Consider the following 24668-nt stretch of genomic DNA (forward strand, 5'->3'; position numbering starts at 1 on the left):
TGGTCAGAAATGTCCCAATATGTTCTGGTTGCTTTCCTGTGTACTAAATATTGCACTATGCATACATGTTCAATATTACCCCAAAAGTTCAGATCTCAGACCTACAAGTGGAGGCCTTGGGAGAATGTTTCCACCCCCACTATGACAATAGATATGTACATTTCTGAATGATCTGTCTCTTTGTAATGTAGATTGTTGCATTTGGTCTTTAAATGCGTTGATGTAAAGTACGGCTGCGACTAACAGTTGATTAATCGTTTTGTCTATAAAATGAAATGACTACTGCAAAATGTCCATCGCAATTTCCAAGAGCCCAAGGTGACGCCTTCACATGTCTTTTGTTGTCCAACCGACAGCCCGAAATCCAAATATATTCAGTTTACAATGACACAAAACATAGAAAAGCAGCGGATCCTCACACTGGAGACGCTGGAAACAGAATGATGACAATTTTGCTTGAAAAATTACTTTCACTCGATTACCAAAATAGTTGTCTAAATCAGTGGTTCCCAACCTTTTTTATCAGATGTACGTCCACAGTCCTGTTATAGAGCTCAAGTACCCCTTCATCGAAACCCCCCACTATGTTCAATCAATCAATCAATCAAACTTTATTTCTATAGCACCTTCCAACAACCGAAGCTGAACCAAAGTGCTGTACAACATTAAAAACAAGATAAAAAATAATAACTATAATAACAAATAATAATAAAAGTACAAATAGGTCAGCAGAGCACATTGTTCTGAATGAAATGATTTTATTTAACACTATTATTAAACAAAGTGGATAGTGTTACAAGATGTTTTAATACAAGACACAGAGATCCTGGAATTGTTGATGTTTACGGGGTTTTTTTATTGGTTCAATCAGGTTCACAGTCGTGCTGCTTCAATTCTGAGTGCCAGAAGCTGGACGGTTCAACCATTTATTCATCCCTTTTAGCAATTTATGTGACCTCTCTGCTTTCTTGATAACCAGTTGAACTGCCAATCTCACGGTGGTGTTAAGGTGTTATAATAACTGACTATGGTCGGTGGGAAACTAAAGACTGTCCTGTGTTGTCCTGTCCTAGCCAGTAGTTTATTGGTTATTGTGAGATCAGATGTGCTAAAGATCAGCCTCACACCAATTTTTCCCACAAAAAATGTAGGTATATTTTTTTGACAAATCATAATTTCTATTTTCCTCTAATTAGCCAAGTTACATTGATCTTCCCTTGTACCCCCTGGTAGTAAAGTAACCCATGGGGTACATGTACCCCTGGTCTAATTGATCTACTGGCTTATACTACTCATTTAGAGTTTGCAAGCTATGAAAATGTTCTTTCAGGCTATAATTTTGAATTTATGTTCTGCTTATTCGGCAATTTTTTTGGCAATACCAAGGCATATTTACCCTTGTTAGTTATCATATTTAACATCTAAGCACCTCTCGGGACAAACAGTCAAAATAAAAAGCGTGATCTTCCGTGCTGTGTTCCAGCAGAAGTTGATGATCTGCACCGACCAAGTGAAGAGTCACAGTCGGCTTCATTTTGACAGCATTTGACGCCACGCACTTTCTTAAGTTTGGCCCTCGCCGTTCGCCGTTTAAGCCTGTACGTGGCAGTCAGAGAGCGGTACACAGCAGCTGAGGCTGATGCGGCTCCTCTCCTGCAACAATTCACTCTTACAAACGGACATCCCGCGCTCCTACGGGACATACTGAAGCAGGGACACTCTTTACACAATCAGACTCGGTGTGACGCCCGCTGTAAAACATTTAAAACATGTTTACCGTGTCGGAGCTGGTTGTCTTGCTGGCCGTCCTGTCCGCCACTGCGTCCGGCTACTTCGTTAGCATAGACGCCCATGCCGAGGAGTGCTTCTACGAGCGGGTCAACTCCGGCACAAAGATGGGCCTCATGTTTGAGGTTGCCGAAGGAGGCTTCCTGGACATCGATGTCGAGGTGAGATACCTCACTGAGATAATAAAGCAGCCACCTAACGTGGGGGAATAAGGCTTTTTAACTTAACCTGCGATTGTTATACATAAGGCCCGTGCTAACGTTAGCTAGCGCCGTCTGTCCGCGTAAAGTCAAGTGAAACTAGAGTTAGTTGAAATCCGGGTTGATGGCTACTAACTCACTGTAGGACGGGAAACATTTAAATTTGTGAATTAAATTTATTACAGAGACGTTATTCGGTCAGCTTTCTGTTATCAACTGCGTGACAATGATGACTGAATTATTCATAACGATACAGGAAGTGCAGGTTTAGCATTGTGTCCGGCTAAGTTATGCTAGCTAACTATATAGCCAATACGGTGTTTGGACATGTAACACATTGTAAAATGTAATATTGCCAGTCCTCTTTTGACTTGTGTTCTGTGGAAGCGTTGCTGTGGTTTAAAGTGCAATTGAGTATTTTGTCTACACATATGTGGCTGCCATATGTTAGTCTCTTAATGCTATGTATGTCCTCATGCAGCAGTGTTTTTTTTTTTTTAATTCAAGATACTCTTTTTGTGTCCTTCCCAGATAACAGGGCCTGATGGTAAGCAGATTTACAAAGGCGACAGAGAGTCCAGTGGGAAATACTCTGTGGCAGCACACATGGACGGAACCTACAAGTTCTGCTTCAGCAACAAGATGTCAACCATGACACCCAAGATCGTCATGTTCACCATCGATATTGGAGAGGCCCCTAAAGGCCAAGACATGGAGACAGAAGGTACAAAAAGGGCGTGTGTGTGTGGGTTAATGCATGTAAATGAAGAAATTCCATATCTCATATAGCTCAGCCTTTTCCCAGATGGATTATGCAAAGTGCAAATCTGTTTTCTCTCTCTGCATTTTGCTGCTGTTGATCTACTTTCATTGCTTTTTGACTTTATGTTGGACACTCTTTCCTCTTTAGGTGGTGACAGCTGGGATGGTAGGGCACAGGGCAGGCTATGGGCAAAATGCTGTTGTGAAATAGACTTTTGAGTTTGTGATGCACTGCAGAGTTTTCTCTAACCAGTGTTGTTTCCTTAGTATAAACTAATATTGTGCATTTCTACTATACGTAGGAAGTTGTGATGTTTGTGAATGGTTTGACTATTTGCACAGTGAGAACATGTAGGAACTATACATGTCTCTGGTGATGGGACCGCATCGCCTGCGACATGCGTCACAATTGTAAAAAAAAAATGTTATGCATGTATTGCATACCTTGTGCATGGTTTTTTGTGCACAACAACTGTGTTGTGGCCTATCATTGATGATTACTTTTACCTGTTTCAGCCCACCAAAACAAGCTGGAGGAGATGATCAACGAGCTGGCAGTTGCCATGACGGCTGTAAAGCATGAGCAGGAGTACATGGAGGTTCGCGAGAGGATACACAGAGCAAGTGAGTCCCGAGCCAATAAGAACGTGTACAAAGAACCAGTTTGTCATTTTAATTATTTGAGTGTAATTTTTGTCTCTTCTTCTCTTTTCTAGTCAACGACAACACAAACAGCAGAGTGGTGCTGTGGTCGTTCTTTGAAGCTCTGGTTCTGGTGGCAATGACACTTGGACAGATTTACTACCTGAAGAGATTTTTTGAAGTACGGCGAGTGGTGTAGTGCGATTAAATGATCCCTCTGTGTCCTCCACTGTTTTCTCCAACACCAAGACAGTTATTTACACTCTGGTAATGAGACTGGCAGTTTTGAGTAAAGCCTACATATGATTGGATCTCAGATGTTTTGTTCTCATGTTACCTGTTTGGTTCCTTCTCAAAAATGTCATTAGTGTTTGTTTGGAACGAATGGCAAAAAGATTCTGGGCTAGATGTCAGTTGTCATTAGTTTTTTCTTTCTTTTTTTTTTTGTTGAACAGATTTGTTGTCCAATATTGTTTGATAATTACAGTTAAGTACCAATTACTAGCCAGTACAGTTTTGCCTGTGTGAATGACTGTGAGGCTCATAATTTTAAGTAAAGGCAGTCAGATGAAAAAGAAATGCACAGAAATGGATAGGCATGTGTGGGGTGACCACAGGAGAATGTAGCCCTTATTAAGATATAAACGGGACCCTTTTTCCTATGATTTTAAAAATGGCGGGGGAAAAATACATTCGTTTTTTGTCTGAGATGCAGGAGGTTTCGTTTCCAGTGTCTAAGCCAAGTCCAGACAGTGTACTGGCAGATATGTGATATCTGTACATTGTGTTAATGCTCTCAAACAACAAAATGCACTCCTGATGAATACATCTAAACATCTGAAGGATTTACACTGCAGCTGGTCTTTAAGGGAAACTGTACAGCTTCTAGCTCTGTTGATTCGTAGCGATCCATGCCACGGGTGGGGGCTTCAGTGGACATCTTTTGCAGGGAAACGGTGTGACTCCCTACGTAGTTCAGAAAATGACAACAGGCGAGTGGTTTCTCTGCCTCAGAGTTCACAAGTTGATTTAATTTTCAAACACTTACCTTAAACTTTCACTTAGCAGTAAGAGCTGAGAAAGGGTTGTATTTTAAACTGAACTACTTGGAGTGCAACTCCAAAGCAAAGTGTAGAGGAATACTGAAATACATGTTACATGTTGAGGGTGTTTGGGTGGGGGGGGGTCTGACACCTAATGACTGCTGTGTGCTTTAGTTGCTTCTACTATAGTTATTTTGTTGAGGTTGGGGATTTTAAATTATATGATTGTATACAATTTTGAACTGTTTGTTTTTCCTGGAGCATATCCTGTGACATGCAACTGTTTGGATGATGCCTTTCAAATGACTATCTTTTTACCTTTTTCTTTCACTATACAAGGTAAAAACTTAAGTCCAAGGCAGTAGCTTCACATCTAGCACACAGCTGCAACATCCTACGTGTTGCGTGTTACTGAATGTGCTCCAGTTTTGTATTAAAAACAATCTTTGGTGAGCTCAGGCAGGTAAACTGCTCTGTACACAGTATCTTCCTTTTTGTGACTACAACAAAATCTGATAAATGGATCTGTACAAATGTAGAATGGTTGTCTGTGGAAAATGCCCCAGGTTTCATAATAAATCCAATATTCTGTACAATTACTTGGCTGTCTTTCTAAAAAAAGGTGGTAACGATGTCTTATTTAGAAAGATTGACTGCAAATCGTCTAATTCAATGGTTCCCAAACGGGGGAGCTCATGACCAGCTGGAAAACATGGAATTAAGCTAAAGCTCCTCAAGTACTGTTTAGTACTTAGTAGTTTACAGAAAGAGCAGAGCATATTTCAACCACTATTTCATCTGATTTTCCTATCGTTTGGTGGTCACCGTGGCCCAATCACAATCGGAGATATGTGAAATCCCTCTAATTACATCAGAGACCCTCCACCCACTGGTCAGCACATCCCTTGAGAAACTGAGCGCAGGACAGTGGAGGATGATTGCAGCTGGAGCTCTAGACTCTATAACCAGAACTGTTTTGGCGGAAACGTGTATGCAAATCGTTCAGTCTGTCTCCACAGCTATCCTGAATGCTGTAATGCCTGTGGCATATCAGCACATCACTGGCAGCGATGCCCAGGATTATGTGTCACCAGATTTATTCGGTGTATCTGAGGAGCGCATCCATGCCTCCTTAGGAGATTCACTGGGGTTTTACAGGTTCGGGGGCGGGCATGTGTGTTCTCAGACTACCTGACCCAGCTGGTTACTAAAGAGGTGGCACTGAAGGTTAATTTTGTCCTATCGGTGGCCATCAAAACACCTGTTTCACCGTCCCAGGAACCAGCTTTTTTTTGTAAGTAGCACCATATCACACACCAGCACTCTTGATGATATGGTAGCTTGTTCTGCCAGAATACTGAATAGACGCTTTGCTGAGCATCACAGCCAGTGCAAACGACACCGGTGTTGGCAAGGTTTTGCCAGGATAACTTTGGTGGAAGTCCTGGACCAAGCTCAGTCAGCACCACAGAGAGAACCAGAGCCACATGAAGAACTGGCTGTAACCAAGGAAGTCCAGTCGCACATCAGTTTCACCTACAACTTCCATGGATGTCGTATCTCTGGACAAAGTTCAGCCAGAACCACAGAGGACGTCTGTTTCTCCTCGAAAAGAATTCATGGAGAAGTTTACATCAGACAGCTTTGTCACTGCAGCCACTGAAGCTATGAGTGCCATCCTTGCAAAGCGGGCCAGTAAAAGTACTGTATCTCTTAACTTGGCTAGCAGTAGCACAGCTATCAGTCCAGTTTCAGAGGCTGGAAGGGCTGTGCTGCCATCACGTACCGCTCTGCAGGCTCACGCTGTAGCAACTGACATCATTCAAATGATTGCTCAAGCCCTGCAGAGCTTTGACTATGTGCATGCTGCCAGTCATGAGTCAACAACCATGTGTAACTCCCCATTCATGCCCTATTGGAGTCCAGGTTTGGTGGTGAGTAAGCTGACGGCCTTTTTTGACGCACACTCTTCATCTTCACAACACACTGCTCTTATCAGCCACCAAAGATGGCACCGATTTTGTGAGTTTGCCAGAGAACTCGTCCGTCACATCGTAGAGGGACTCAAGAGCAAGTTTAATATGCCAACCACGGCCTGCCCTGTGATTATTAACTCCAAATCTCATAAATTAAAGACACCACCCCCGCCACATGAGGCAGATGATTTAGGCTTTACTATACCAGGTGCTGTACTGGACTCTCGAGCTCAAGTCCACACTTGAGGCTTGTGCTACTATCAGCAGGACCACAGTTATTGATACAAGTGAGCAGCAATCTCGTCAGGAAAGTGATAACAGCCTGCAGACTGTCGTGGACAATATTGATAGTATGCTGAAGGAGGTATTGCTGCCGCAGACACAGGCAAGCACAAAGTCTGCCTACAAACATCTGGAAAATGTCACCTCCTGTGATGAGCTCAGCAAATTCACAAAGAAGCTCACCGACGATATCTATCATCACTTGATGCACGGGCAGACGAATCAAATTCCCACAGTTCCGGAGGGAAAGAGGCTGTCCGACAACGCTATATATTGGGTCATAACAGACGTGGAAGTCACTCAGCCCGCCGCTTCACCTGAACTTTCCTATGTGATGACAGAAGATGCAGTCAGGAATTTCTTGCAGCAGGTGCTCCTGTGGTTCAAAAACGACTCGGACTCAATGCGCCACGCTGATTTAGTGTCTGTAGCATTAACTGACGTTGTGGAGGTCTTGTCAAAGATGCTGGCCAGTCACAGAGAAACAAATTTGACAACAAACACAGACGAGCACTATGAGAACTTAACCGTTGAAATCCGACACTCTGGAACTGAAAGACAGACTGTGTCCTTGCAGCCTGATGACAGACAAGTTGTCTCTCTGCTGCTCAAAAAGTTGTAAACACATATTGTTGAAGTCACCAACAAACCACTCAGCCTGACGGACTCCAAGGACATCGTTAACCGTCTCACAAAAAAGATACTTGCAGAAAGTAACACCCCCATTATCGACCCCAAGGCTCTCGACACAGATGAGATGCTCTACGGTCTGCTCGGTGATCTCTGGGACAAGTTTGGCTCAGCCAGCTTGTTCCAGTCGGCCATCGAGTTGAATAATCAGGCTTTTGACCAAGTTTTTGTCAAGGCCTTGAAAGCTCACCTGCACAGGGTTAAATCCTCCAGGTTAGAAACCATCAAGACAAAGAATGCCTGTTCACTTCTGACTTCAAAGAAGCACAAAGGTTGTGTCATCCATCCAGCTATCGCTAAGCCCTTCACGGCCTGCTTCAGGGGTGGCAGCAGAAATTAATGATAGCTCAGCACTTCTCTCCTTCCAAACGCTTTCACTCGTGTCTGTGCTGCCATTGATGCAGGCCGGGTGGTGGCCCCCACACTAGCAACTTTCCACCTCTTTCTCTTTTTCACAGCCCTCCTCCTCTTCTAACATCTTGAAGCATGATGTGGTCACTTTGAAAAAAAATCTCTTGCACTTCATTTAAGACCTTGATACGAAGAGAAAACCAAAATATAATACTAATATAATAGGTTTTTTCAAAGTGAAGGCAATAAGGGCCGCACGGTGGCTCACAGTGTTGAGGGTTTAAGTCCCGAACATGATCCTTTCTGTGCGGAGTTTGTATGTCCTCCCCACGTTGGCGTGGGTTTACCCCGGGCACTCCGGTTTCCTCCCACCTGCCAAAAACATGCAAATAAATTGGACTTAATCGGTGTCAATACGTATGTTAAAATGACGATTGGTTTTGATGTGATTTCTTCTTATTAAACCACTAAGATGAAACAAGCAACAATGAAAGTTTCTACCAGTTCTTAGATATACTTTGTAGCCTGTAAATACTATAGTTCAAATCAACACATTTTCACAAGAGTCTAAAAGGGAAAAACTCTCAATGCAAAATCAATACTGTCATTAATGCAAAATGGATAAAATCACATCAAGCAGGAGGTTTATATTCTAACATTAGAACACCAGATTGGTTTTGTTTCCTGCCAAATTTTAGTTCTGGCTGCATTTTAAAATAAATTGATCTTCGTATCGTCAAAACAAACCAAACCAAATCATTACACAATATCCAAATATCATGGAGCAAAGGTTTTCAGACTCAGCTCCTTTTCAAATTGTGCACAGTGTGACTTATGTTTGTCTCATGCTGATCTGGATTTTATTTGAATAAATCATTAATTAAGGATGTCGCACTTTAGGATCAAAATCCTCTACTGGCATGTCCTGGCAAAGTTAATGTGATGTTATCTGTTATAATAGAAGAAACACACACAAACAGACTGCAGGTGCCCCAAACACGAAACCAATGCAAAAGATGAAACATTTTAGGTGATTGTATGAATTTACTGTATTCTGTATCAGTTTAATATAATCACAGAACCATGTTTACCAGGCTAAAAGTCAGTGAATATCATTAACAGAAGCATTGTCATAAACAAGATGCAATGTACAGCATACATGTATATAATGCTTAGAGTATATACTTTTAAGAAATAACACAAAAAGAGTATGTTGCTGAAAAAAAGGGAACCAATCATTTTTAAGAAAAGAAAAGATCTTAAATACACTTTTGAGTCACTTGTACTTTACTTGAGTATATCCACTTTCTGGTACTTTATACTTCTACTCAATGAGGCAAATATTGTACTTTTTACTCCACTACATTTATTTGACAGCTAAAGTTATTTTACATACAAAACATATGATCAGTTTATAAAACCCGATTGAACATAAGATTAAAATGCACAACACAACAGTATATAAAGTATTTAAAGCTCCTCCTCAGTTAGTGTGTATCAGTAATAATTATCAAATAATATAATATATATATATATATATATAATAAAGGATTTATGACGGGCCATTCTGCGTAATGAGTACTTTCACTAATTCTGTATTAAAAGTAAGTAAAATTTGTATGCAGGACTTTCACTTGTAATGAAGTATTGTTTCACTGTGGTACTTTTATTTAAGTAAAGGACCTGGATGTTTCTTCCACCACTGTTGTATCTATTGCGATAAAGAAATTTAATTTAAAAAAAACGAAAAATTTAAAAAAAACATGGGTACGCGGAACGATACTCGTGACAGCGCTTTTCAGTTCCCACCCGGCGTGTAAACATCAGTGCACCCGGAAATAGGACCAGCGTGGAGAGGCAGCCCAGCGGCGGCTAACAAGCGTTATTATTTAGCTTTAGCGTAAAACTCTGCTTATTGGTACATTTCCAACATGGATAATACGACAGAAGGGACGTGGGACAGTTTACCTGTTAAACTCAGCGACAGAGTTTTACAAACGCTCGACGAGTTGAAATTCACACACATGACACCTGTGCAGGTAACATTAATACTTAATATTAATACTGTCTCTCACCACTCTTCAGTAAACACATCATCTAATTTATTATGATGTTTTCCTTCTAGTCTGCTTGTATCCCGCTGTTCATGAGTAACAAAGATGTGGCTGCTGAGGCGGTAAGTGTGAATTTTAACCAGTGTGAATTTAAGTAGTTTACTCACATTTACTGTACTTAAGTACAGTTTTAAGGTACTTTTTCTTTTCATTTCATGGTACTTTGTACTTCCACTACATTTTGGAAGCCAAAATTGTACTTTTTACTCGACTACAGTACTTAGTAAATACTTTGCAGTTTCAAGTTTATTAATACAAAGTATAAATCAACTAAGAAATTATGATATATATTATTATAGATTCAGCTACCCAGCAGTATACAAAGTAGTTGAAATTAGCTCCAGCTTTACCAGCTGCAACATTATCTTACGTGTTAATGCATCACTAATTATAATCCTGTGATATAAGATATTCTAGCCTTTCTGCATGATAAGTACTTTTACATTTTGTACTTTAAGTATATTTTGATGCTAATATTTAAGTATAATTTTGAATGCAGGACTTTTCCTTGTAACGGAGTATTTCTGCAGTGTGGTACTTCTTCCACCGCTGAATTTAACCAGTTAACTACCTGTTGCTGCTGTTAACAGGTTTATTTATTGTGGCTGCAAAAGTATAAAATAGTTGCTGATTTATTTTCTTTCGATTGAGTAATTGACTAATTAGACTAAACCTCATATCATTGCAGGTGACTGGGAGTGGAAAGACGCTTGCTTTTGTAATTCCTATTATAGAACTGCTCCTGAAGAGGGAAGAAAAGCTGAAGAAGATGCAGGTAAGGATGAGACTTTATTTACATTTCTTTTCCACCTGGGACTTTTACATTCACCCTCTCCCGGATGCCGAGCGCGCCGAGCTTTAAATGTGTGTTTTCTGCAGGTTGGCGCCCTGGTGATCACCCCCACGAGAGAACTGGCCCTTCAGATCAGTGAAGTGATGGAGCAGTTCATTCAGAAATTTCCACAGTTCACGTAAGCAGAAAGTCACTGAAGACAAAAACCAAATCCGACTGAGTGTGAAAGTTCATTCTTTTGAATGGTAGTTAAATGCTCTTAACTCAAGGTCCACCTGCTAGCTTGTTCCGGAGCTTTCGACCACATCTCAGCTGTTGGCTCAGCTGTAATCACCCTGACCTGAGCTCCGTACTTACCTGTATGTTGTAGAACTCCAAAATCTTACACCTCCATTCACTGATGAAGACCCTGAGATGTGGTTGATAGTAGATGTTTTTTCTGTGTGAATGTGTATTTTCATAGCTGGAGACTTTAAGGTATAAAAGCATGATGACCAACATGACTTCACACCTTAAAGCACCAAAATACTGGAAATGTTAGAAACAACAATATTTTAACCTTTTCTCCATTTGTGCTGAAAGGACAGCACCCTGTCAATTAATCATGTTTTTGTTTTGTTTTTAGTAATTAAAATGCTTCATGTATGTTTGTTTTTCAGGCAGATTTTACTGATTGGTGGCAGTAACCCGATAGAGGATGTGGAGAAGTTCAAGGATCAAGGGTATGTGATGGTCTCAGTGTGAGTCACAAATAAAGCCGGACTGAGCTGTTGTTCGGTAACCATGAAGTCAGATCAGAAATACTCTTACAGGAAAGACTTCAGGAGACCACATATACTTTTTTACTTTTGTAGAGAGCCAGGCTAGCTGTTTCCCCCCTGTTTCCAGTCTTTATGCTAAGCTAAGCTAACCGGCTGCTGGCTGTAGCTTCACGTCAACGAACAGAAATGAGTGGTATATCAGTCTTTTCATCTAACTCTCGGCAAGAAAGTCAATAAGCGTATTTCCCAAAATGTCTAACTATTCCTGTAAGAACAGTATCTTAAACCGCTGGGCTACCAGGACGCCCCATAGTCACAGTAATGAGTGTTTCTCTTGACGACTTACATTCGTGCGTCTGTGATTCAGGGCAAACATTGTGATTGCGACACCAGGCCGTCTGGAGGATATGTTCAGGAGGAAGTCGGATGGTCTGGACTTGGCCAGCTCAGTCAAGAGTCTCGATGTGCTGGTTCTTGATGAGGCCGATAGACTACTCGACATGGGTTTTGAGGCCAGGTACGGAATATATTTTTGTTGTTATGGGAGAAGAAATGAGGTTTTCTAGGTATCTTAGGTCTTTGTGCCGCTAACAGAGTCTGTGTTTGTGCATCCAGTCTGAACACCATCTTGGGCCACCTGCCTAAACAGAGGCGCACAGGCTTGTTTTCAGCCACTCAGACCCAGGAGCTGGAGAAGCTGGTAAGGGCCGGCCTCAGGAACCCAGTGCGCATCACTGTCAAAGAGAAGGGCGTGGCTGCCACCGCCGTCCAGAAAACGCCCTCTAGGCTCTCCAACTACTACACTGTGAGTCAGGGTCTCACACACGAACCGACAGCTCACTCCGATGCCTGTTTCACATCAATTAGCCCAACAATGATAATGTACTAACGACGCAAAAATTCTTACGTTGTCATTTCAGATATGTAGATCAGAGAACAAGTTCAACATCCTGGTGACATTTCTGAGGCAACACAAGCATGAGAAGCATCTGGTCTTCTTTAGGTATGTTAAGCTGTGCAGACATTGTACGTTTTTATTCATCTTGCACGTCTGCACGTTTTAATCTGGCTCTCTGCACGGCCCAAACATACGACTTCTGTGCTGTGTATGTGAGAATTCCAATAAAGCTAATACAAACAAGACGACCACGTCCTCAAACTAAAAGAGAAAGTCAGCATTACTTTTCTACTATGAACGGAAAGAGAGAAGAGAAAAAGAAAAATATGGAGGCGCAGTCTCGTGTCTGTTCTGCAACGAGGTTCAGTTTCATATCACAGCTCAGTTTCACAACTAGTTTTATCAACAACATGTTAAAATACTACTAAAATAATATTAAAACAAGCTGACTACAGTTTATAATGGATCTTTTGACAGCAGCAATGTTCGGTGAAATCGGACCGCGGAACTGCTAAAAGAAAGCCGACCAATTTCGGACCTGCCAGAAATCCAGCCGTCCGTCTGACAGCCAGATCGTTGATCGTTCAGGTGATTAACCAGTAGTCGTGACCTCAAACTGCGCGACAAAAGGCAACCGATCTGCCGGAAATTCGGCCCGATTCTAAAATTAGTTGAGGGCAACCAATTCAGGATAAAATCTGGCTTAACCCGTACAGTGTCTGCCCGGCATTATGCTGTCACTTACCTTGAAGTTAAAGTTTTTCGTCAGTAGTTATTGGCTGAGATGACCTGTTGCTATCTCATCATCAGTACGTGTGCATGTGTGGAGTACTACGGTCGAGCTCTGGAGACTCTGGTCAAGAAGGTCACCGTCCACTGCATCCACGGCAAGATGAAAAATAAACGCAACAAGATCTTTGCCGACTTTCGGGCCCTGAAAAGGTGAGACTTGGTGTGTATACAGGTACAATAAACCTGGTGTGTAACTGGCACTGTATGACTTATATATCATTTCTCATCTTTGTATTATGTCGCAGTGGGATCTTGGTGTGTACAGATGTCATGGCCAGAGGCATTGATATCCCCGATGTTAACTGGGTGCTGCAGTACGATCCTCCCAGCAGTGCCAGGTGTGTCAGCAAAATGGAGTCTCTAAAACACACATAACTGAGTGTGAAAGGCCAAATTATAAATTCTGTATTTCTTATAATAAGTGACATATTTTCATCATTTTCACAGCTCACAAATATATAGTTTCATTTTTAAACAACTGGTCACTGTAGTTTTAATCAAACGCCACTCAAACTGGAGTAAATAGTGCAATTTGTTGGGGACTATTTTCAGTGGTGGATTAATACACTAGTATTAACAGCAGAGTATTTACAGCAGCGGTAGTCAAAATAAATTACGTTTACGTTACGTTAATTGTGTTCATGGTAATGAAGGAACATGTCAGCCAGTGCAACAGTGTGGCTCAATACACACACAATACTTGTTAGTACATACATTGGTGGTGTCGGTCTTGTTGGAGTCTCGCAGACCCCCTTTATGTAGAGTTTGGGTAGTGGTACATTGCATAATGTGGATTTACACTTGCTTATATATGATATGAATTTAAAGCTTAAATTGAGTCATCATTATGACCCTGACTATAATTTTAGAAATGTGTTTTATTGTGGTTTTTCTTTGTCTCAGAGCCTTTGTCCATCGATGTGGACGCACAGCGCGTATTGGCAATCAGGGAAATGCCGTCGTCTTTCTGCTGCCAATGGAGGAGTCCTATGTCAAGTTTTTGTCCATCAACCAGAAAGTGAGTTCTTTTCCACTGTTTTGCAAATTCCTCTAAAACCTGAGTTTACTCATATTCGGTCAAAACCATCACTTTTTATTCCTGCTCTACTTGCTCTGAATGGATTGCTAAATGTAGCAAATGTATTAATAAAGTATAAGGTGAAAAATATTTGGAGGAGTGATCAGTCAAATTGTGTTGATGGGAACGAGAAGACTTCCGATATGGCTTCAAGAATAAAAAAGGGGGGTGGGTTAGATAGCGTAATGTCATCTTTCATTTACACCCATTGAATAAAAGCATGGATTAATGATCGGCGTCCTGTACACTGCACATAACAGAGTGACCATCAGCCTCTTAGCTGTGTAATAATTACACACTGTGCAAGTCTGAGATTGTTAATACATTATTTATATGTCAGGATGAAGTACAGGTCAGAGGATGTATTTACAGATATAACTTGTGCTTTAACAGTCCCAGAGAAAATTCTGCAAAGGCTAACATGCTGCTTTCAAGTACAACATATGGGATATACGATATTGTCAATATTTTTCTGACACCAGTTATTAGTCTGTACTTTCATTTAGCTGATATGACAAGTAAATACTGCATTACGTTGCTTAAAAGGTTATTTTAAAAGGTTTAAAATTCCCTGCTTTTATTCTGAATGCTCGATGCACTTTCTGAAAGCCTAATTACTTCAAGATTTCCCCTAAGCCGTTCATTTCCATGCTCTCATTTTGACTTGCGTGGGTCCGTATACATACGAGTACTTAAAGACAGGAATGTTGGCCACATAGGTTTTAAGCGCATTCCCCTTTGACTACTATTGATAATATTGCAGTATTTGTTCTGGAATATTACACTGGATGAGAGATTCAGCTAAAACTCAAACGTTATCTTGCACTCACAGTCCAGCCCTCATAAAGGTCTTTTGTCATTTCTTCAGTGCCCACTCCAGAAGATGCCCCCTGTAGGTGATGTTGTGGACGTGCTGCCCAAAGTGAAGGCCATGGCTCTGGCAGACCGTGCCATGTTTGACAGAGGCATGAGAGCCTTCGTCTCATGCGTCCAGGCCTACGCCAAACACGAATGTAGTCTCATCTTCAGAATCAAAGGTGAAAACAGCCACATTACATCTTAGATCTGATTCTATAGTATGCATAAAGTACAAACATAACATTTTGTGCTACATTTCTTTGTCTAGATCTGGACTTTGCCTCCTTAGCCCGCGGCTTTGCCCTCCTTCGCCTGCCGAAGATGCCCGAGCTGAGGGGGAAAACATTTCCAGATTTCATTGAGACGCCAGTAGACACAGACACCATCCGCTACAAGGACAAGAACAGGGAGAAACAGAGACAGAAGATGCTAGCCGAGCTGAAAGAGCAAGACAAGACTTCCCCTCCCAAAAGGAACTTCATCAAGAATAAGGCCTGGTCTAAACAGAAGACCAGGAAGGAACGCAGGAAAAAGAGGGCAGCCAAGAGGAAGCACGAGGAGGTATTTCTATTCAGTGACTATTAAATGTATTGATAAACCCAAGTGCACCGGTGGACTGGATTTATTTATTACTCTCCTTTTGATCTTTTCTGTGTCTGCAGGGCTCTGACGTGGAAGATGAAGACATGAAAGAGCTTTTAAATGACACTCGCATCCTCAAGAAACTAAAGAAAGGGCAAATCAGCGAGGAGGACTTTGAGAAACAGATAACAAGTGATCCAAAGTCAAAACACAAAAGAGGACCATCACACGCCAGCGAGGAGGAGGAGGATGTATGATCAAACGGCTGTATTCAACTTTGTCCATGTGAAAAGCAGAATTCAATTAAATCCACAGCAACACCTTTGACATTTGTTTACCTTTTGATAGTGGGTTTTATTGAGAATTGTGAGGCACAGTTATAAATAAAGCTTGATGAGTTCGTCGCTCACAGCAGACGGGGTGAGGACTCCCAGGTCAGTGAAGAGGAGGGTGATGAGGGAGGGAGGTGTGTAATCAATCACCGGATGCTCCTCCGACAGGTTCTGTGAGGTCTTCAGGGTGTCTGCTTTGTACTGTGGAGGTGAGGAGATGACGTAAAGAAATACTCAAAATAAAACAACAAGTCTAGACATGAAATTCTCTGACGTCATACCTTAAATTTATCTGGCACGTCCTGTTGGTTGAGCGGATAGAGACGGACAAATTTGAAACTCTCAGCCACTACATAGAAGGGCTTGTTGTGAGCTTTAGAGCACACGGCCATCTGATAAGTGCCGATCTGCAAGAGCAAAGGTAAAACATTTAGGTCTCTGTATCACAAGCGATAAACATGACAGTTATGTGAAACCCGGGGCCTGTATCACAAAGCAAGAGGGCTTACGAGTACTCAACCGATTTAGCATTGCACTCCTATGATACTGTCGGACTCACGATGGACGGTACAAACAAATATACAAAAAATGGATGCAGCAGAAACATTCTTCCTTGTCAAAACGTGGCGCCTACGTTACCCACAATGCAACTCGACCGCTGACAGTTCGGCCTGAGATTAGAGTGTGTTATGCTAGTAGCGGCTAATGTAGCCTGGAGCCTCTAGCCTGCAGCAGAGGCGAGGAGCTACAGAGGTCTGGTGAGCTCACGTCTTTCTAACTCCACATCCCCAGATTTTTTTTAATTTTCAAACTCAGTAGTAGTCTTTAGCCGCAGCTGACGCTGACTCAAGTGACATCACTTGAGGAAACGTATCAGATTTCACACCGCTCCCCCTGGAGACACTAACGGCTTTATTCAACTTTTTTCACATATGCTGTAGCACTCCCCAAGCCCTGTAAACAGACTTTGATGTGGAAAATCAGCCAGAGTTCCTCTTTAAGACCACATGGCTGGATTGGAAAACAAAGAGTTAACTGGGCCAGTTGATAACCGGCTTTGTGATACCAGTTATCCAGGGTCACCCATGTTAATCCAAACTTGTTTTGTGATACAGGCCCCTGACTATTCACTGAAACACACCTTGTTGATGATCCCTCCGCTCTCAACAACTCCCTCCGCACCAACAATAACTAGGTCTACTTTCTCCACGACATAGCTGTGAAAAATGACAGAAAACATACTGCATAAATGCAACTGAGTTCACATTGACAATGTATGATGATAATAAATGTTTTACCCCACAGCTGCATCCAGGACTACTGTGACTGGAACATTGAGTTTTCTCAGGGCCTCTGCCATCTGTCGCCTGAATAAAGAAAGTTAAAAAAAACATGATTCAATGAGTGTGTGTCCGCCCTCAGAATAAAACTAGGACACAATTTACTGCCACTATTCACTCACCCAGCTGAGTCAGGCTGCGATTCAGTCACATAGACAGAGAAGCGTTTCTTCTCAGCTGCAGCTTTTTCCAGCACCCTGAGGACGACTCTGGAATACGAGTGAGTCAGGATTTTCTGTGAGAGGAACATTTTGAAGACAAGCGAAAGTCATTGAGTTGCCTGAACAATGTATGTACAAACTGTGTACTGTATGTCTTCCTATATCTAAGCTGTGCTCTAAGAATCACTGGCCATCTCACAACTACGTGTCTTTCTGGAGGATAATAATGACCTTCAGTTTCAGCAGTTAGCTGCTGTTGTGGATGACATTGCTAACCTGCTTGAAAAAAAGCAACATTGTGCTGGACTCTTTGGAAATCTGTCCAAGGCTTTTTTGTTACAGTTGATGACAACATTTTGTTAAAAAAGTTGTTTTCCATGGATTTTTAAGGATTCTGTTTACAGCTGGTTCAAATCAGACCTGTCTGGTAGTGTACAAAAGGCCTTTTAAGCGCTCCCAGATGATTGGCGTGAACGTCTGGGAACACATGTGCCCATGCGTTGCCAGCAGCAGCTTGAGCTGTAACAGGCAGTTCAGCAGGGACAATGAACACCTTTTAAGTTTTCCTTTGTGAGTGAAAAGGGTGAGAATATGCTTGTTTCTTCAACTGTACAGCAACTTTATTTGCCATTAACATGCATACCTTCAGACTGTTGCTGCCAATGGGATAAGGTGTCCCACAAGGATCAACATTAGGCCCCCTGCTATTTACTCTAGACAATACTTTGTGTTGTTTGATATTATTGGCCAACTACGGACTGGCCACTGCTATTAATCTTTGCGTATTTCAATTCTTACATTGTCGTATTTGTATTTTTAGATTATTTTTAATATGTGCAAATGAATTGTCTGTGTACTTCTGTTTGCAGGCTCGCTTGCCTTAATTTGCCCCTTGAGTGATGAATAAAGTATTTTGAACTGAACTGAATTACTGATATGTATTTTCCAACTGATCATTGCAATGTCCATGTCTGTGCTGACGATAACATCTTGTATCCCATCAGCTCTACAACAAACCAGGCCTACCCCAGGTTACAGTCTGCTTTTTTCACCCTCCAGACTGTTTTTATTTATTAATTTAAAGCTTGTTCTAAACTCCAAAAAGACTAAATGTTTGCATTTCACACGAGCACGGAGCTTTGATGATCCATCTAATCAATATAGTACAGAATTATAAATTCTTAGGAATTTGGTTAGACAACAGATTGTCTCTCAAATCTCACACTGAGCATCTTGCTCCAAAAATTTAAATTGGATTCTTAGACTTGAACAGAGCTTGTTTCTCCCTTCAAAATAGACACAAAAAACACTGTCCACTATATGGTCTACAATGGATTATGGAGATATGCTGTACATTCATACTGCTGCCACTTCCCTCAAACCATTGGACGTCATTTACCGCAGTGCTGTTTGGCTCTTAACTGCAGACGGCTATCACACTGTGAAAATGTCAGAGGTGGTCATTGACATCTAGAAGGCATTTATTTTTCATTCTTAAGGCCTTTATGTCTAAGTTGCTGGGATGTGTAATATGTTAGCTTTAAACATTCCTCATGCCAACTCTGAAAAAAGGCAGACTGGTTTCCAGTAACATGCACTTCACTACCGAAATGAACTGCAAAACAAACTTAAGTTAGAGACACTCATTTCTCTGAGGGACTTTAAAGTTCGACTTAATTATATTTTTAACGATAGTTCTGATTGTTTTTAATTAGTGTGACTGAATTGTCTTGTTGTAAAGTCGTATATATATGTAATTTGTTCTCAGCTCTGTCCTGTAAAAGAGATCTTGATCTCAAAGAGACTTGCTGAATTAGTAAAGCTTATCCAACTAACAACAGTAAATAGGTGCTAACATGTATGTGAAACAAATACTTACAGCGCCATCTTTGATGAAGGTGTGACAGAGCTTAGCAACCTTGGTCCTGGACATTGAGATCTTCTCTAGAAATAGTTCTCCTCTCTCCTCCATCACCTTCTTACAGCGAGACAGATCCTGACACAGAGTAACAAAAGTTAGAGTTTGTCTTGTAATAACATATTTTGGAAGCAGAGACAAATTAATACTCTCACTGGTTCTACTGTCACCTAGGAGCCAGGAACTCATAACTGAAATACAATTCAAAGAGCAACCCGTGCTGACCGTGACAGACTGAGACGCCTCTCAATCAAGCAAACATGGCCCCCAAAGATTCTTCTCTTTAAGCCAAAAATTAAAAATTCTCAGGTTTTTAAAAATACTGACGTCATGAGTCCAAATTCTCCAGCACAATCCCACACACGAGAATGTTTTACTAGCCACCAAAAAAACTCTGTACAATAATTGAGTATTTAAAAAAACAAACACAAAATGTCACCCTTAAATTAATAAATAAACCGTTCAATTGTTTGTTTATTGTTTATTGCCATTCCTCTCCTTACAAGTTATGCAAAAAGCAAGAACGGGGCAATAGTGCAATTCATAAAAACAGAAAACAAATCAATGAAAACACGTTAAAAGGACATACAGTAAATTCTAACAGTAAAAACAAGCGTAGAACGTAGAGGGATGTTCTGTCCCTACATTAGGGTCTAAATGTGATAGAAATGAAGTAGAAATTAAAGCCTTTTCCTCTTATTATTTAGTTTTTTGCTTAAAACAGTCATATTTTAAGTTATTTGGTCTAGAAAATATCAGAATCAGCTTTTACAAAAACAACAACATGTGGAAGTCCTGGTGGCCAAGTGGTAAAGAAGCATACCACACAACCACGACGTCCCTGGTCAAACCAAATGGGTCTTTTAAAGCACACAATTCCCTTCTTTTCCCCTCAAGGAAACACTGTCCAGGAAACAAAAAGAGGCCATTTTAAACTTTGGAAGGGGACTGTGGATTTTGTCCCCAATCTCTTACATTGGAATTGCACTAGGAATGTATGCACCAGTATGGACAGGATGACAGCCACAAACACTGTTGCTATGTACATAAAGGCATGCAAGTACTGTTTTAAGACAGACTTGAAAACACGTGAAGCAGGCAGTCGTGTCAGTAGTAACTCTTCAGTCTTGGCCCCAGTGATGAAATGCTGTTTTTGATGTAATGATGGGTTTCATTTGGGTGCATGGTGGTGTCCCACTCACCTGGTGCTCCAGTGATGTGAGACTTATGAAGCGCAGGAAGAGCTCTCCTCCTGAAGACACGGCCACAGAGGAGTCCACTCCTGTCAGGCAGTCTGTGGCCCCCGTCAGGCTCTCCCTCAGGCCCAGGATAGTTTCCCCTTAAGGGGGCAGGGACAGCTTGTCAAGATAGGATGTGGTTCACTAGAAACACAGGAGCTTTATTCATAACAGGTATAGGGGGGAAAATGATGCTGGGAATGAACACACCTTTGTCTCTCTTGAGGAATTCAAGCAGAGTGCGGATAGCGGCCACAGCAGAGGCCATGTCCGGGTCTTTCCTCATCTGAGCCCTGAAGTACTCCACCAGCTCTGAACCGGGACACAGCGAAACGAGGTTAATGTCTGCGCTACTGACCACAAAACATGACAGGAAATGGGGAACTTGAAACAACTTACCTTCTTCATTCATCCTGAAACCCACAGCAGAGCCTAAAAGCCGCAGTCTTTATGGTAAAAACAAAAACTACGGTGGTTATTTACTGTATTCAGTCAGTCCACGATTTGTTGACACATGCCAGAGCTGCTGACTCCGCGTCACCGCAGCCTTCGTTCAAATCAAATTATACACAAATTTTAAAATAACTGTTTTAAATAAACTCTTTCAGTCCTACTTCTCAGAATGCTGCCACAAAATGCGTTTGAGTATGTCTGGAAAGTTTTTATTATCACTGTTTGCCGAGTTGCGCTGCGTTAGCTCATCTCGCTAAGAGCTGCGTGTTGACGTGTCGCGAAGAGATGACGTAGGACGTCAACGGCGTGCCATCTTCTCGCGCTGTCGGAAAAATGTAAATCAATTTGAGCTTTGATGGATTTGTTGGAGATTTAGGCTAAAAAATAACGCATGCTTGTGATTTTAGTAATCTAGATAGGGAAACATTTTTTTCACATTGTATTCACTGTCTTTGCACTCGTTTATTTTGGGTAGACATGCAGTTTTATGAGGAGTTTTATTAATAAGAAAATTGAAAACACTTTACTTGAAGCCCCCCTATTTAGCATTTATAAGCCCTATATAAATATTTAATTAATAACCCATTATAATGTAATTGTAAGCAGATATAAGTGTTTATTAATGTATTTGTCAACAGCTATAACCACCCATAAGTGGAGGCTGGTGTATAAACAGATAATGAATAACAATATAGTAAAACACAGGTGTAATAATATGAAATATGTCATCATAGGAGAAGTTATAATTGCTGACAAATACTGTATATTGATAAACCCTTGTCCTTATAGCTGCGTACAACTACACTACAGTGTGTTATATGAATGTATACTGTTTTAGCTTAATGCTAAATAGGGGGACTTAAAGTAAAGTTTTACCAAATATAGTGTACGTAATTCAGTTGCAGATCATGCTTGGTAAATTTTACATCCACAAATCTAAATGGACCGGATCCAAAACCTGCTTTCACTAGAGCATCTTAAAGATGTGAAGAACAAAAAAGCTAAGACGTTTAATCTAAATTAAACTTTAAAATGAACTTCAATTAATGGATTTCAGTGGATTTAATGGACTCCCCTGGCTTCTACGAAGTTTACACAATACCTTTTACTATGTTTTTGTATGACTATTGTTAAACATCATGTATAAAATAAAGTTTTAAAGAAACATATATATACATTTTGAGCACAAGGTTCTCATAACCGAATTCAATCACAAAAGACTGAGGATAAACAATAATTCAGTACAATTCAGAATGATCTCTTTTTGCTAAAGCTTTTTTTTTGAATTTGATAAAACAGTGCGAGTCTTCAGGGTTTCTACTTTCTGCGGTTTTGATTTACGCCACCAGAGGGAAACATAATAAAAGTTAACTTTATTCAGGTTCAGTCGTGCTCTTTTAAATTTTTTTCCCCAAACAGCAGAGTAGGTAGACTTCAACTGCTAACTTTATCATTAAATAAAATAACAGTTAATTAAGAAAATTGTCTGTATGTCAGTGTAATAACATCCACTGAGACCCTGGCTGGCATGTTGGCCTGAGAACTGAATTTGAGGAAAGCTCAGGGACTGTCCAAAATGGCAACACATTTCACTGAAATCTGCCAATTATATTTTAATATTTTTTCTGTGCAACTGGAAAATTTTGGTCATATTGGCACTAGAGGAAAGGTCAAGGGTCACCAAAAATGGTAGGATTCATCCTCTGGGAGCCATGAATATTTACATGAATGTTTATTCCACTGAAATCTGGCTGCTAGTTCTCCAGAGAAGTACCTCATCATCGACAAGTGTTGGTCATGGGAGGATTTGGTGCAATACAAACGGTCAGAAAATAATTAGCATCCTGGAAAATACCACAACAAAACTGAATAAACACGTGTTATTAAGATACGCCTTGGATGCAGGGTCGTACCCTGAAATACTGGTCAGAATGACGCCTCAAAATGAGGCCAAATCAACTGAGGACCACTTGAGTTGTGGGAAGTTCCACTGGTGATTTCCAGGTTGTTACATTTAAATAGTTTTTGTAGGTCAGAGGAGGTAAAACTTTGCAGTATTTCATAAGAACAAGCACCAATTAAAGAAAAGTCAGAAAAACTCATTATGCAGAACGGCCCATTTCAGAATTCTATGTATGATATGACTGGAATATGAGCTACTTTATATACTGCCGGGTAGTTTAATCTATAATAATACATTAAAATGTACTTTTTGATTATATTTTGTATTAATAATCTGAATCTGCAAAGTAACTAGTAACTATATCTTTAAAATAAATGTAGCGGAGTAAAAAGTACAATATTTCACTCTGAACTGTAGCGGAGTAGAAGTATAAAGTAGCAGAAAATGGAAATACTCAAGTAAAGTACAAGTACCTCAAAACTGTACTTCAGTAAATGCACTTCCAACCACTGTACTTGAGTAACATTTTCAATGCAGGACTTTTACTTGTAATGGAGTATTTTTGCAGTGTGGTATTGGTACTTTTACTTAAGTAAAGAATCTGAACTGAATAAATATTGAACAATTAATAAGTGACAGGTTACTTTATACCCATGAAGTAGGTGGATATGTACTGTACATACAGCATGCTTAGATTATAGTTAACAACAATGATGTAAAAAAAAACAGCGTGCATTTAAACTATAAAATATAATATTATAATATAATTATAATTAAGTGGATATGTTAGTGTTACAGGGTTAGTGGCACTATATGACTGATGTAACTATATATATTATATACATTTCAGTTAAATTCAAAGGGCTTTATTGGCAGGAAAGTTTCAAGAACAAATCTAAATATATTTAACAGTAATATGAACATTAACACAACATTAATTATATAAATACAGTATATCCTATGCATATATTTGTGTGTGTGCTGATGAATAGTTTATGGGAAGGATAAAGGTACAGGTACGTACCTTTATGTTATGATATCACCCGTTGCCAAGTCGTATCTAAGGTTCGTCCTACTTACTGGAGTAGTTAACAACGTTTCCATTGCATAAGAACCTCATGGGATGGTAATGATTGTTCCAGGTATTAGCCAAACCCTCAGGTGCTACCTGGGAAACTGGGTTATGGCTTGTGAAAAAGTTTAGATTTTGACTGCAAAACAAAATACAAATTAATGGTCTTAATTTTTTTCTTCTTTGGCAAGTGACCGTGCTATAAAGACCTTCGAGGTGCATTATCAGGAATTAAACACACATAGTAATAATAACAACCTTCATTTAAAAACTGCATTTTGTGTTTACTTTGTGTTATCTTTGACTAATATTTAAATTTGTTTGATGATCTGAAACATTTACGTGTGACAAACATGCAAAAAAATAAGAAATCAGGAAGGGGGCAAACACTTTTTCACACCACTGTATATATACATAGTATATAATTAGATATTCTACAGTATATACACTGACAGGGGCCATTTCTCTGCTTTCTCTACTGCTGACACTTTAAGTACAAGTTCCTGATAACACTTTTGTACTTTTACTGAAGTTGTATCCTGAGTCCAGGATGTAAACAAAGGGGGGCAGAGCTTTTGTCATCAGGGCCCCAGAGTCTCTGGAACAACTTCCCCGAAGAAATGAGGTTGTCTGAGTCAGTG

At 40.4% G+C, this 24668-nt stretch overlaps 3 protein-coding genes across 3 annotated transcripts; 2 read left to right on the forward strand and 1 right to left on the reverse strand.

The window, feature by feature from the left end:
• The first annotated feature begins 1571 nt into the window (after nt 1–1571).
• Nucleotides 1572–5034, forward strand: tmed2 (transmembrane p24 trafficking protein 2). The gene is made up of 4 exons (XM_044173677.1): nt 1572–1949; nt 2520–2712; nt 3267–3374; nt 3467–5034. The coding sequence occupies exons 1-4, from the start codon at nt 1770–1772 to the stop codon at nt 3589–3591; spliced, it is 606 nt and encodes a 201-aa protein (XP_044029612.1). The 5' UTR covers nt 1572–1769; the 3' UTR covers nt 3592–5034.
• Nucleotides 5035–9537: 4503 nt separating this feature from the next.
• Nucleotides 9538–15937, forward strand: ddx55 (DEAD (Asp-Glu-Ala-Asp) box polypeptide 55). The gene is made up of 14 exons (XM_044174258.1): nt 9538–9773; nt 9860–9910; nt 10537–10623; nt 10728–10819; nt 11301–11363; nt 11770–11919; nt 12018–12207; nt 12323–12405; nt 13111–13242; nt 13338–13430; nt 13996–14110; nt 15039–15207; nt 15297–15589; nt 15691–15937. The coding sequence occupies exons 1-14, from the start codon at nt 9666–9668 to the stop codon at nt 15865–15867; spliced, it is 1803 nt and encodes a 600-aa protein (XP_044030193.1). The 5' UTR covers nt 9538–9665; the 3' UTR covers nt 15868–15937.
• On the reverse strand, nt 15933–21532 carry eif2b1 (eukaryotic translation initiation factor 2B, subunit 1 alpha). The gene is made up of 9 exons (XM_044174259.1): nt 20999–21532; nt 20810–20911; nt 20564–20700; nt 19323–19439; nt 17405–17517; nt 17241–17309; nt 17084–17159; nt 16224–16349; nt 15933–16143 (listed from the first exon to the last, which is right to left on the reverse strand). The coding sequence occupies exons 1-9, from the start codon at nt 21009–21011 to the stop codon at nt 15988–15990; spliced, it is 909 nt and encodes a 302-aa protein (XP_044030194.1). The 5' UTR covers nt 21012–21532; the 3' UTR covers nt 15933–15987.
• Nucleotides 21533–24668: the final 3136 nt, after the last annotated feature.

Source organism: Siniperca chuatsi, linkage group LG18 (assembly GCF_020085105.1).
Source record: "Siniperca chuatsi isolate FFG_IHB_CAS linkage group LG18, ASM2008510v1, whole genome shotgun sequence".
NCBI classification, from domain to species: domain Eukaryota; kingdom Metazoa; phylum Chordata; class Actinopteri; order Centrarchiformes; family Sinipercidae; genus Siniperca; species Siniperca chuatsi.

Bases quoted from the DNA above. Each gene is read 5' to 3' on its own strand.
- tmed2 (XM_044173677.1), top strand. From the start codon at position 1,770: ATGTTTACCGTGTCGGAGCTGGTTGTCTTGCTGGCCGTCCTGTCCGCC. The intron at 1,950-2,519 runs GTGAGATACCTC...TGTCCTTCCCAG, and splicing joins TCCTGGACATCGATGTCGAG to ATAACAGGGCCTGATGGTAA. The intron at 2,713-3,266 runs GTACAAAAAGGG...TACCTGTTTCAG, and splicing joins CCAAGACATGGAGACAGAAG to CCCACCAAAACAAGCTGGAG.
- ddx55 (XM_044174258.1), top strand. From the start codon at position 9,666: ATGGATAATACGACAGAAGGGACGTGGGACAGTTTACCTGTTAAACTC. The intron at 11,920-12,017 runs GTACGGAATATA...TTGTGCATCCAG, and splicing joins GACATGGGTTTTGAGGCCAG to TCTGAACACCATCTTGGGCC. The intron at 13,431-13,995 runs GTGTGTCAGCAA...TCTTTGTCTCAG, and splicing joins GATCCTCCCAGCAGTGCCAG to AGCCTTTGTCCATCGATGTG.
- eif2b1 (XM_044174259.1), bottom strand. The intron at 19,440-20,563 runs GTGAGTGGGACA...ACTCTGTGTCAG, and splicing joins TCACATCACTGGAGCACCAG to GATCTGTCTCGCTGTAAGAA. The intron at 17,160-17,240 runs GTAAAACATTTA...CATTTTTCACAG, and splicing joins GTCCTGGATGCAGCTGTGGG to CTATGTCGTGGAGAAAGTAG.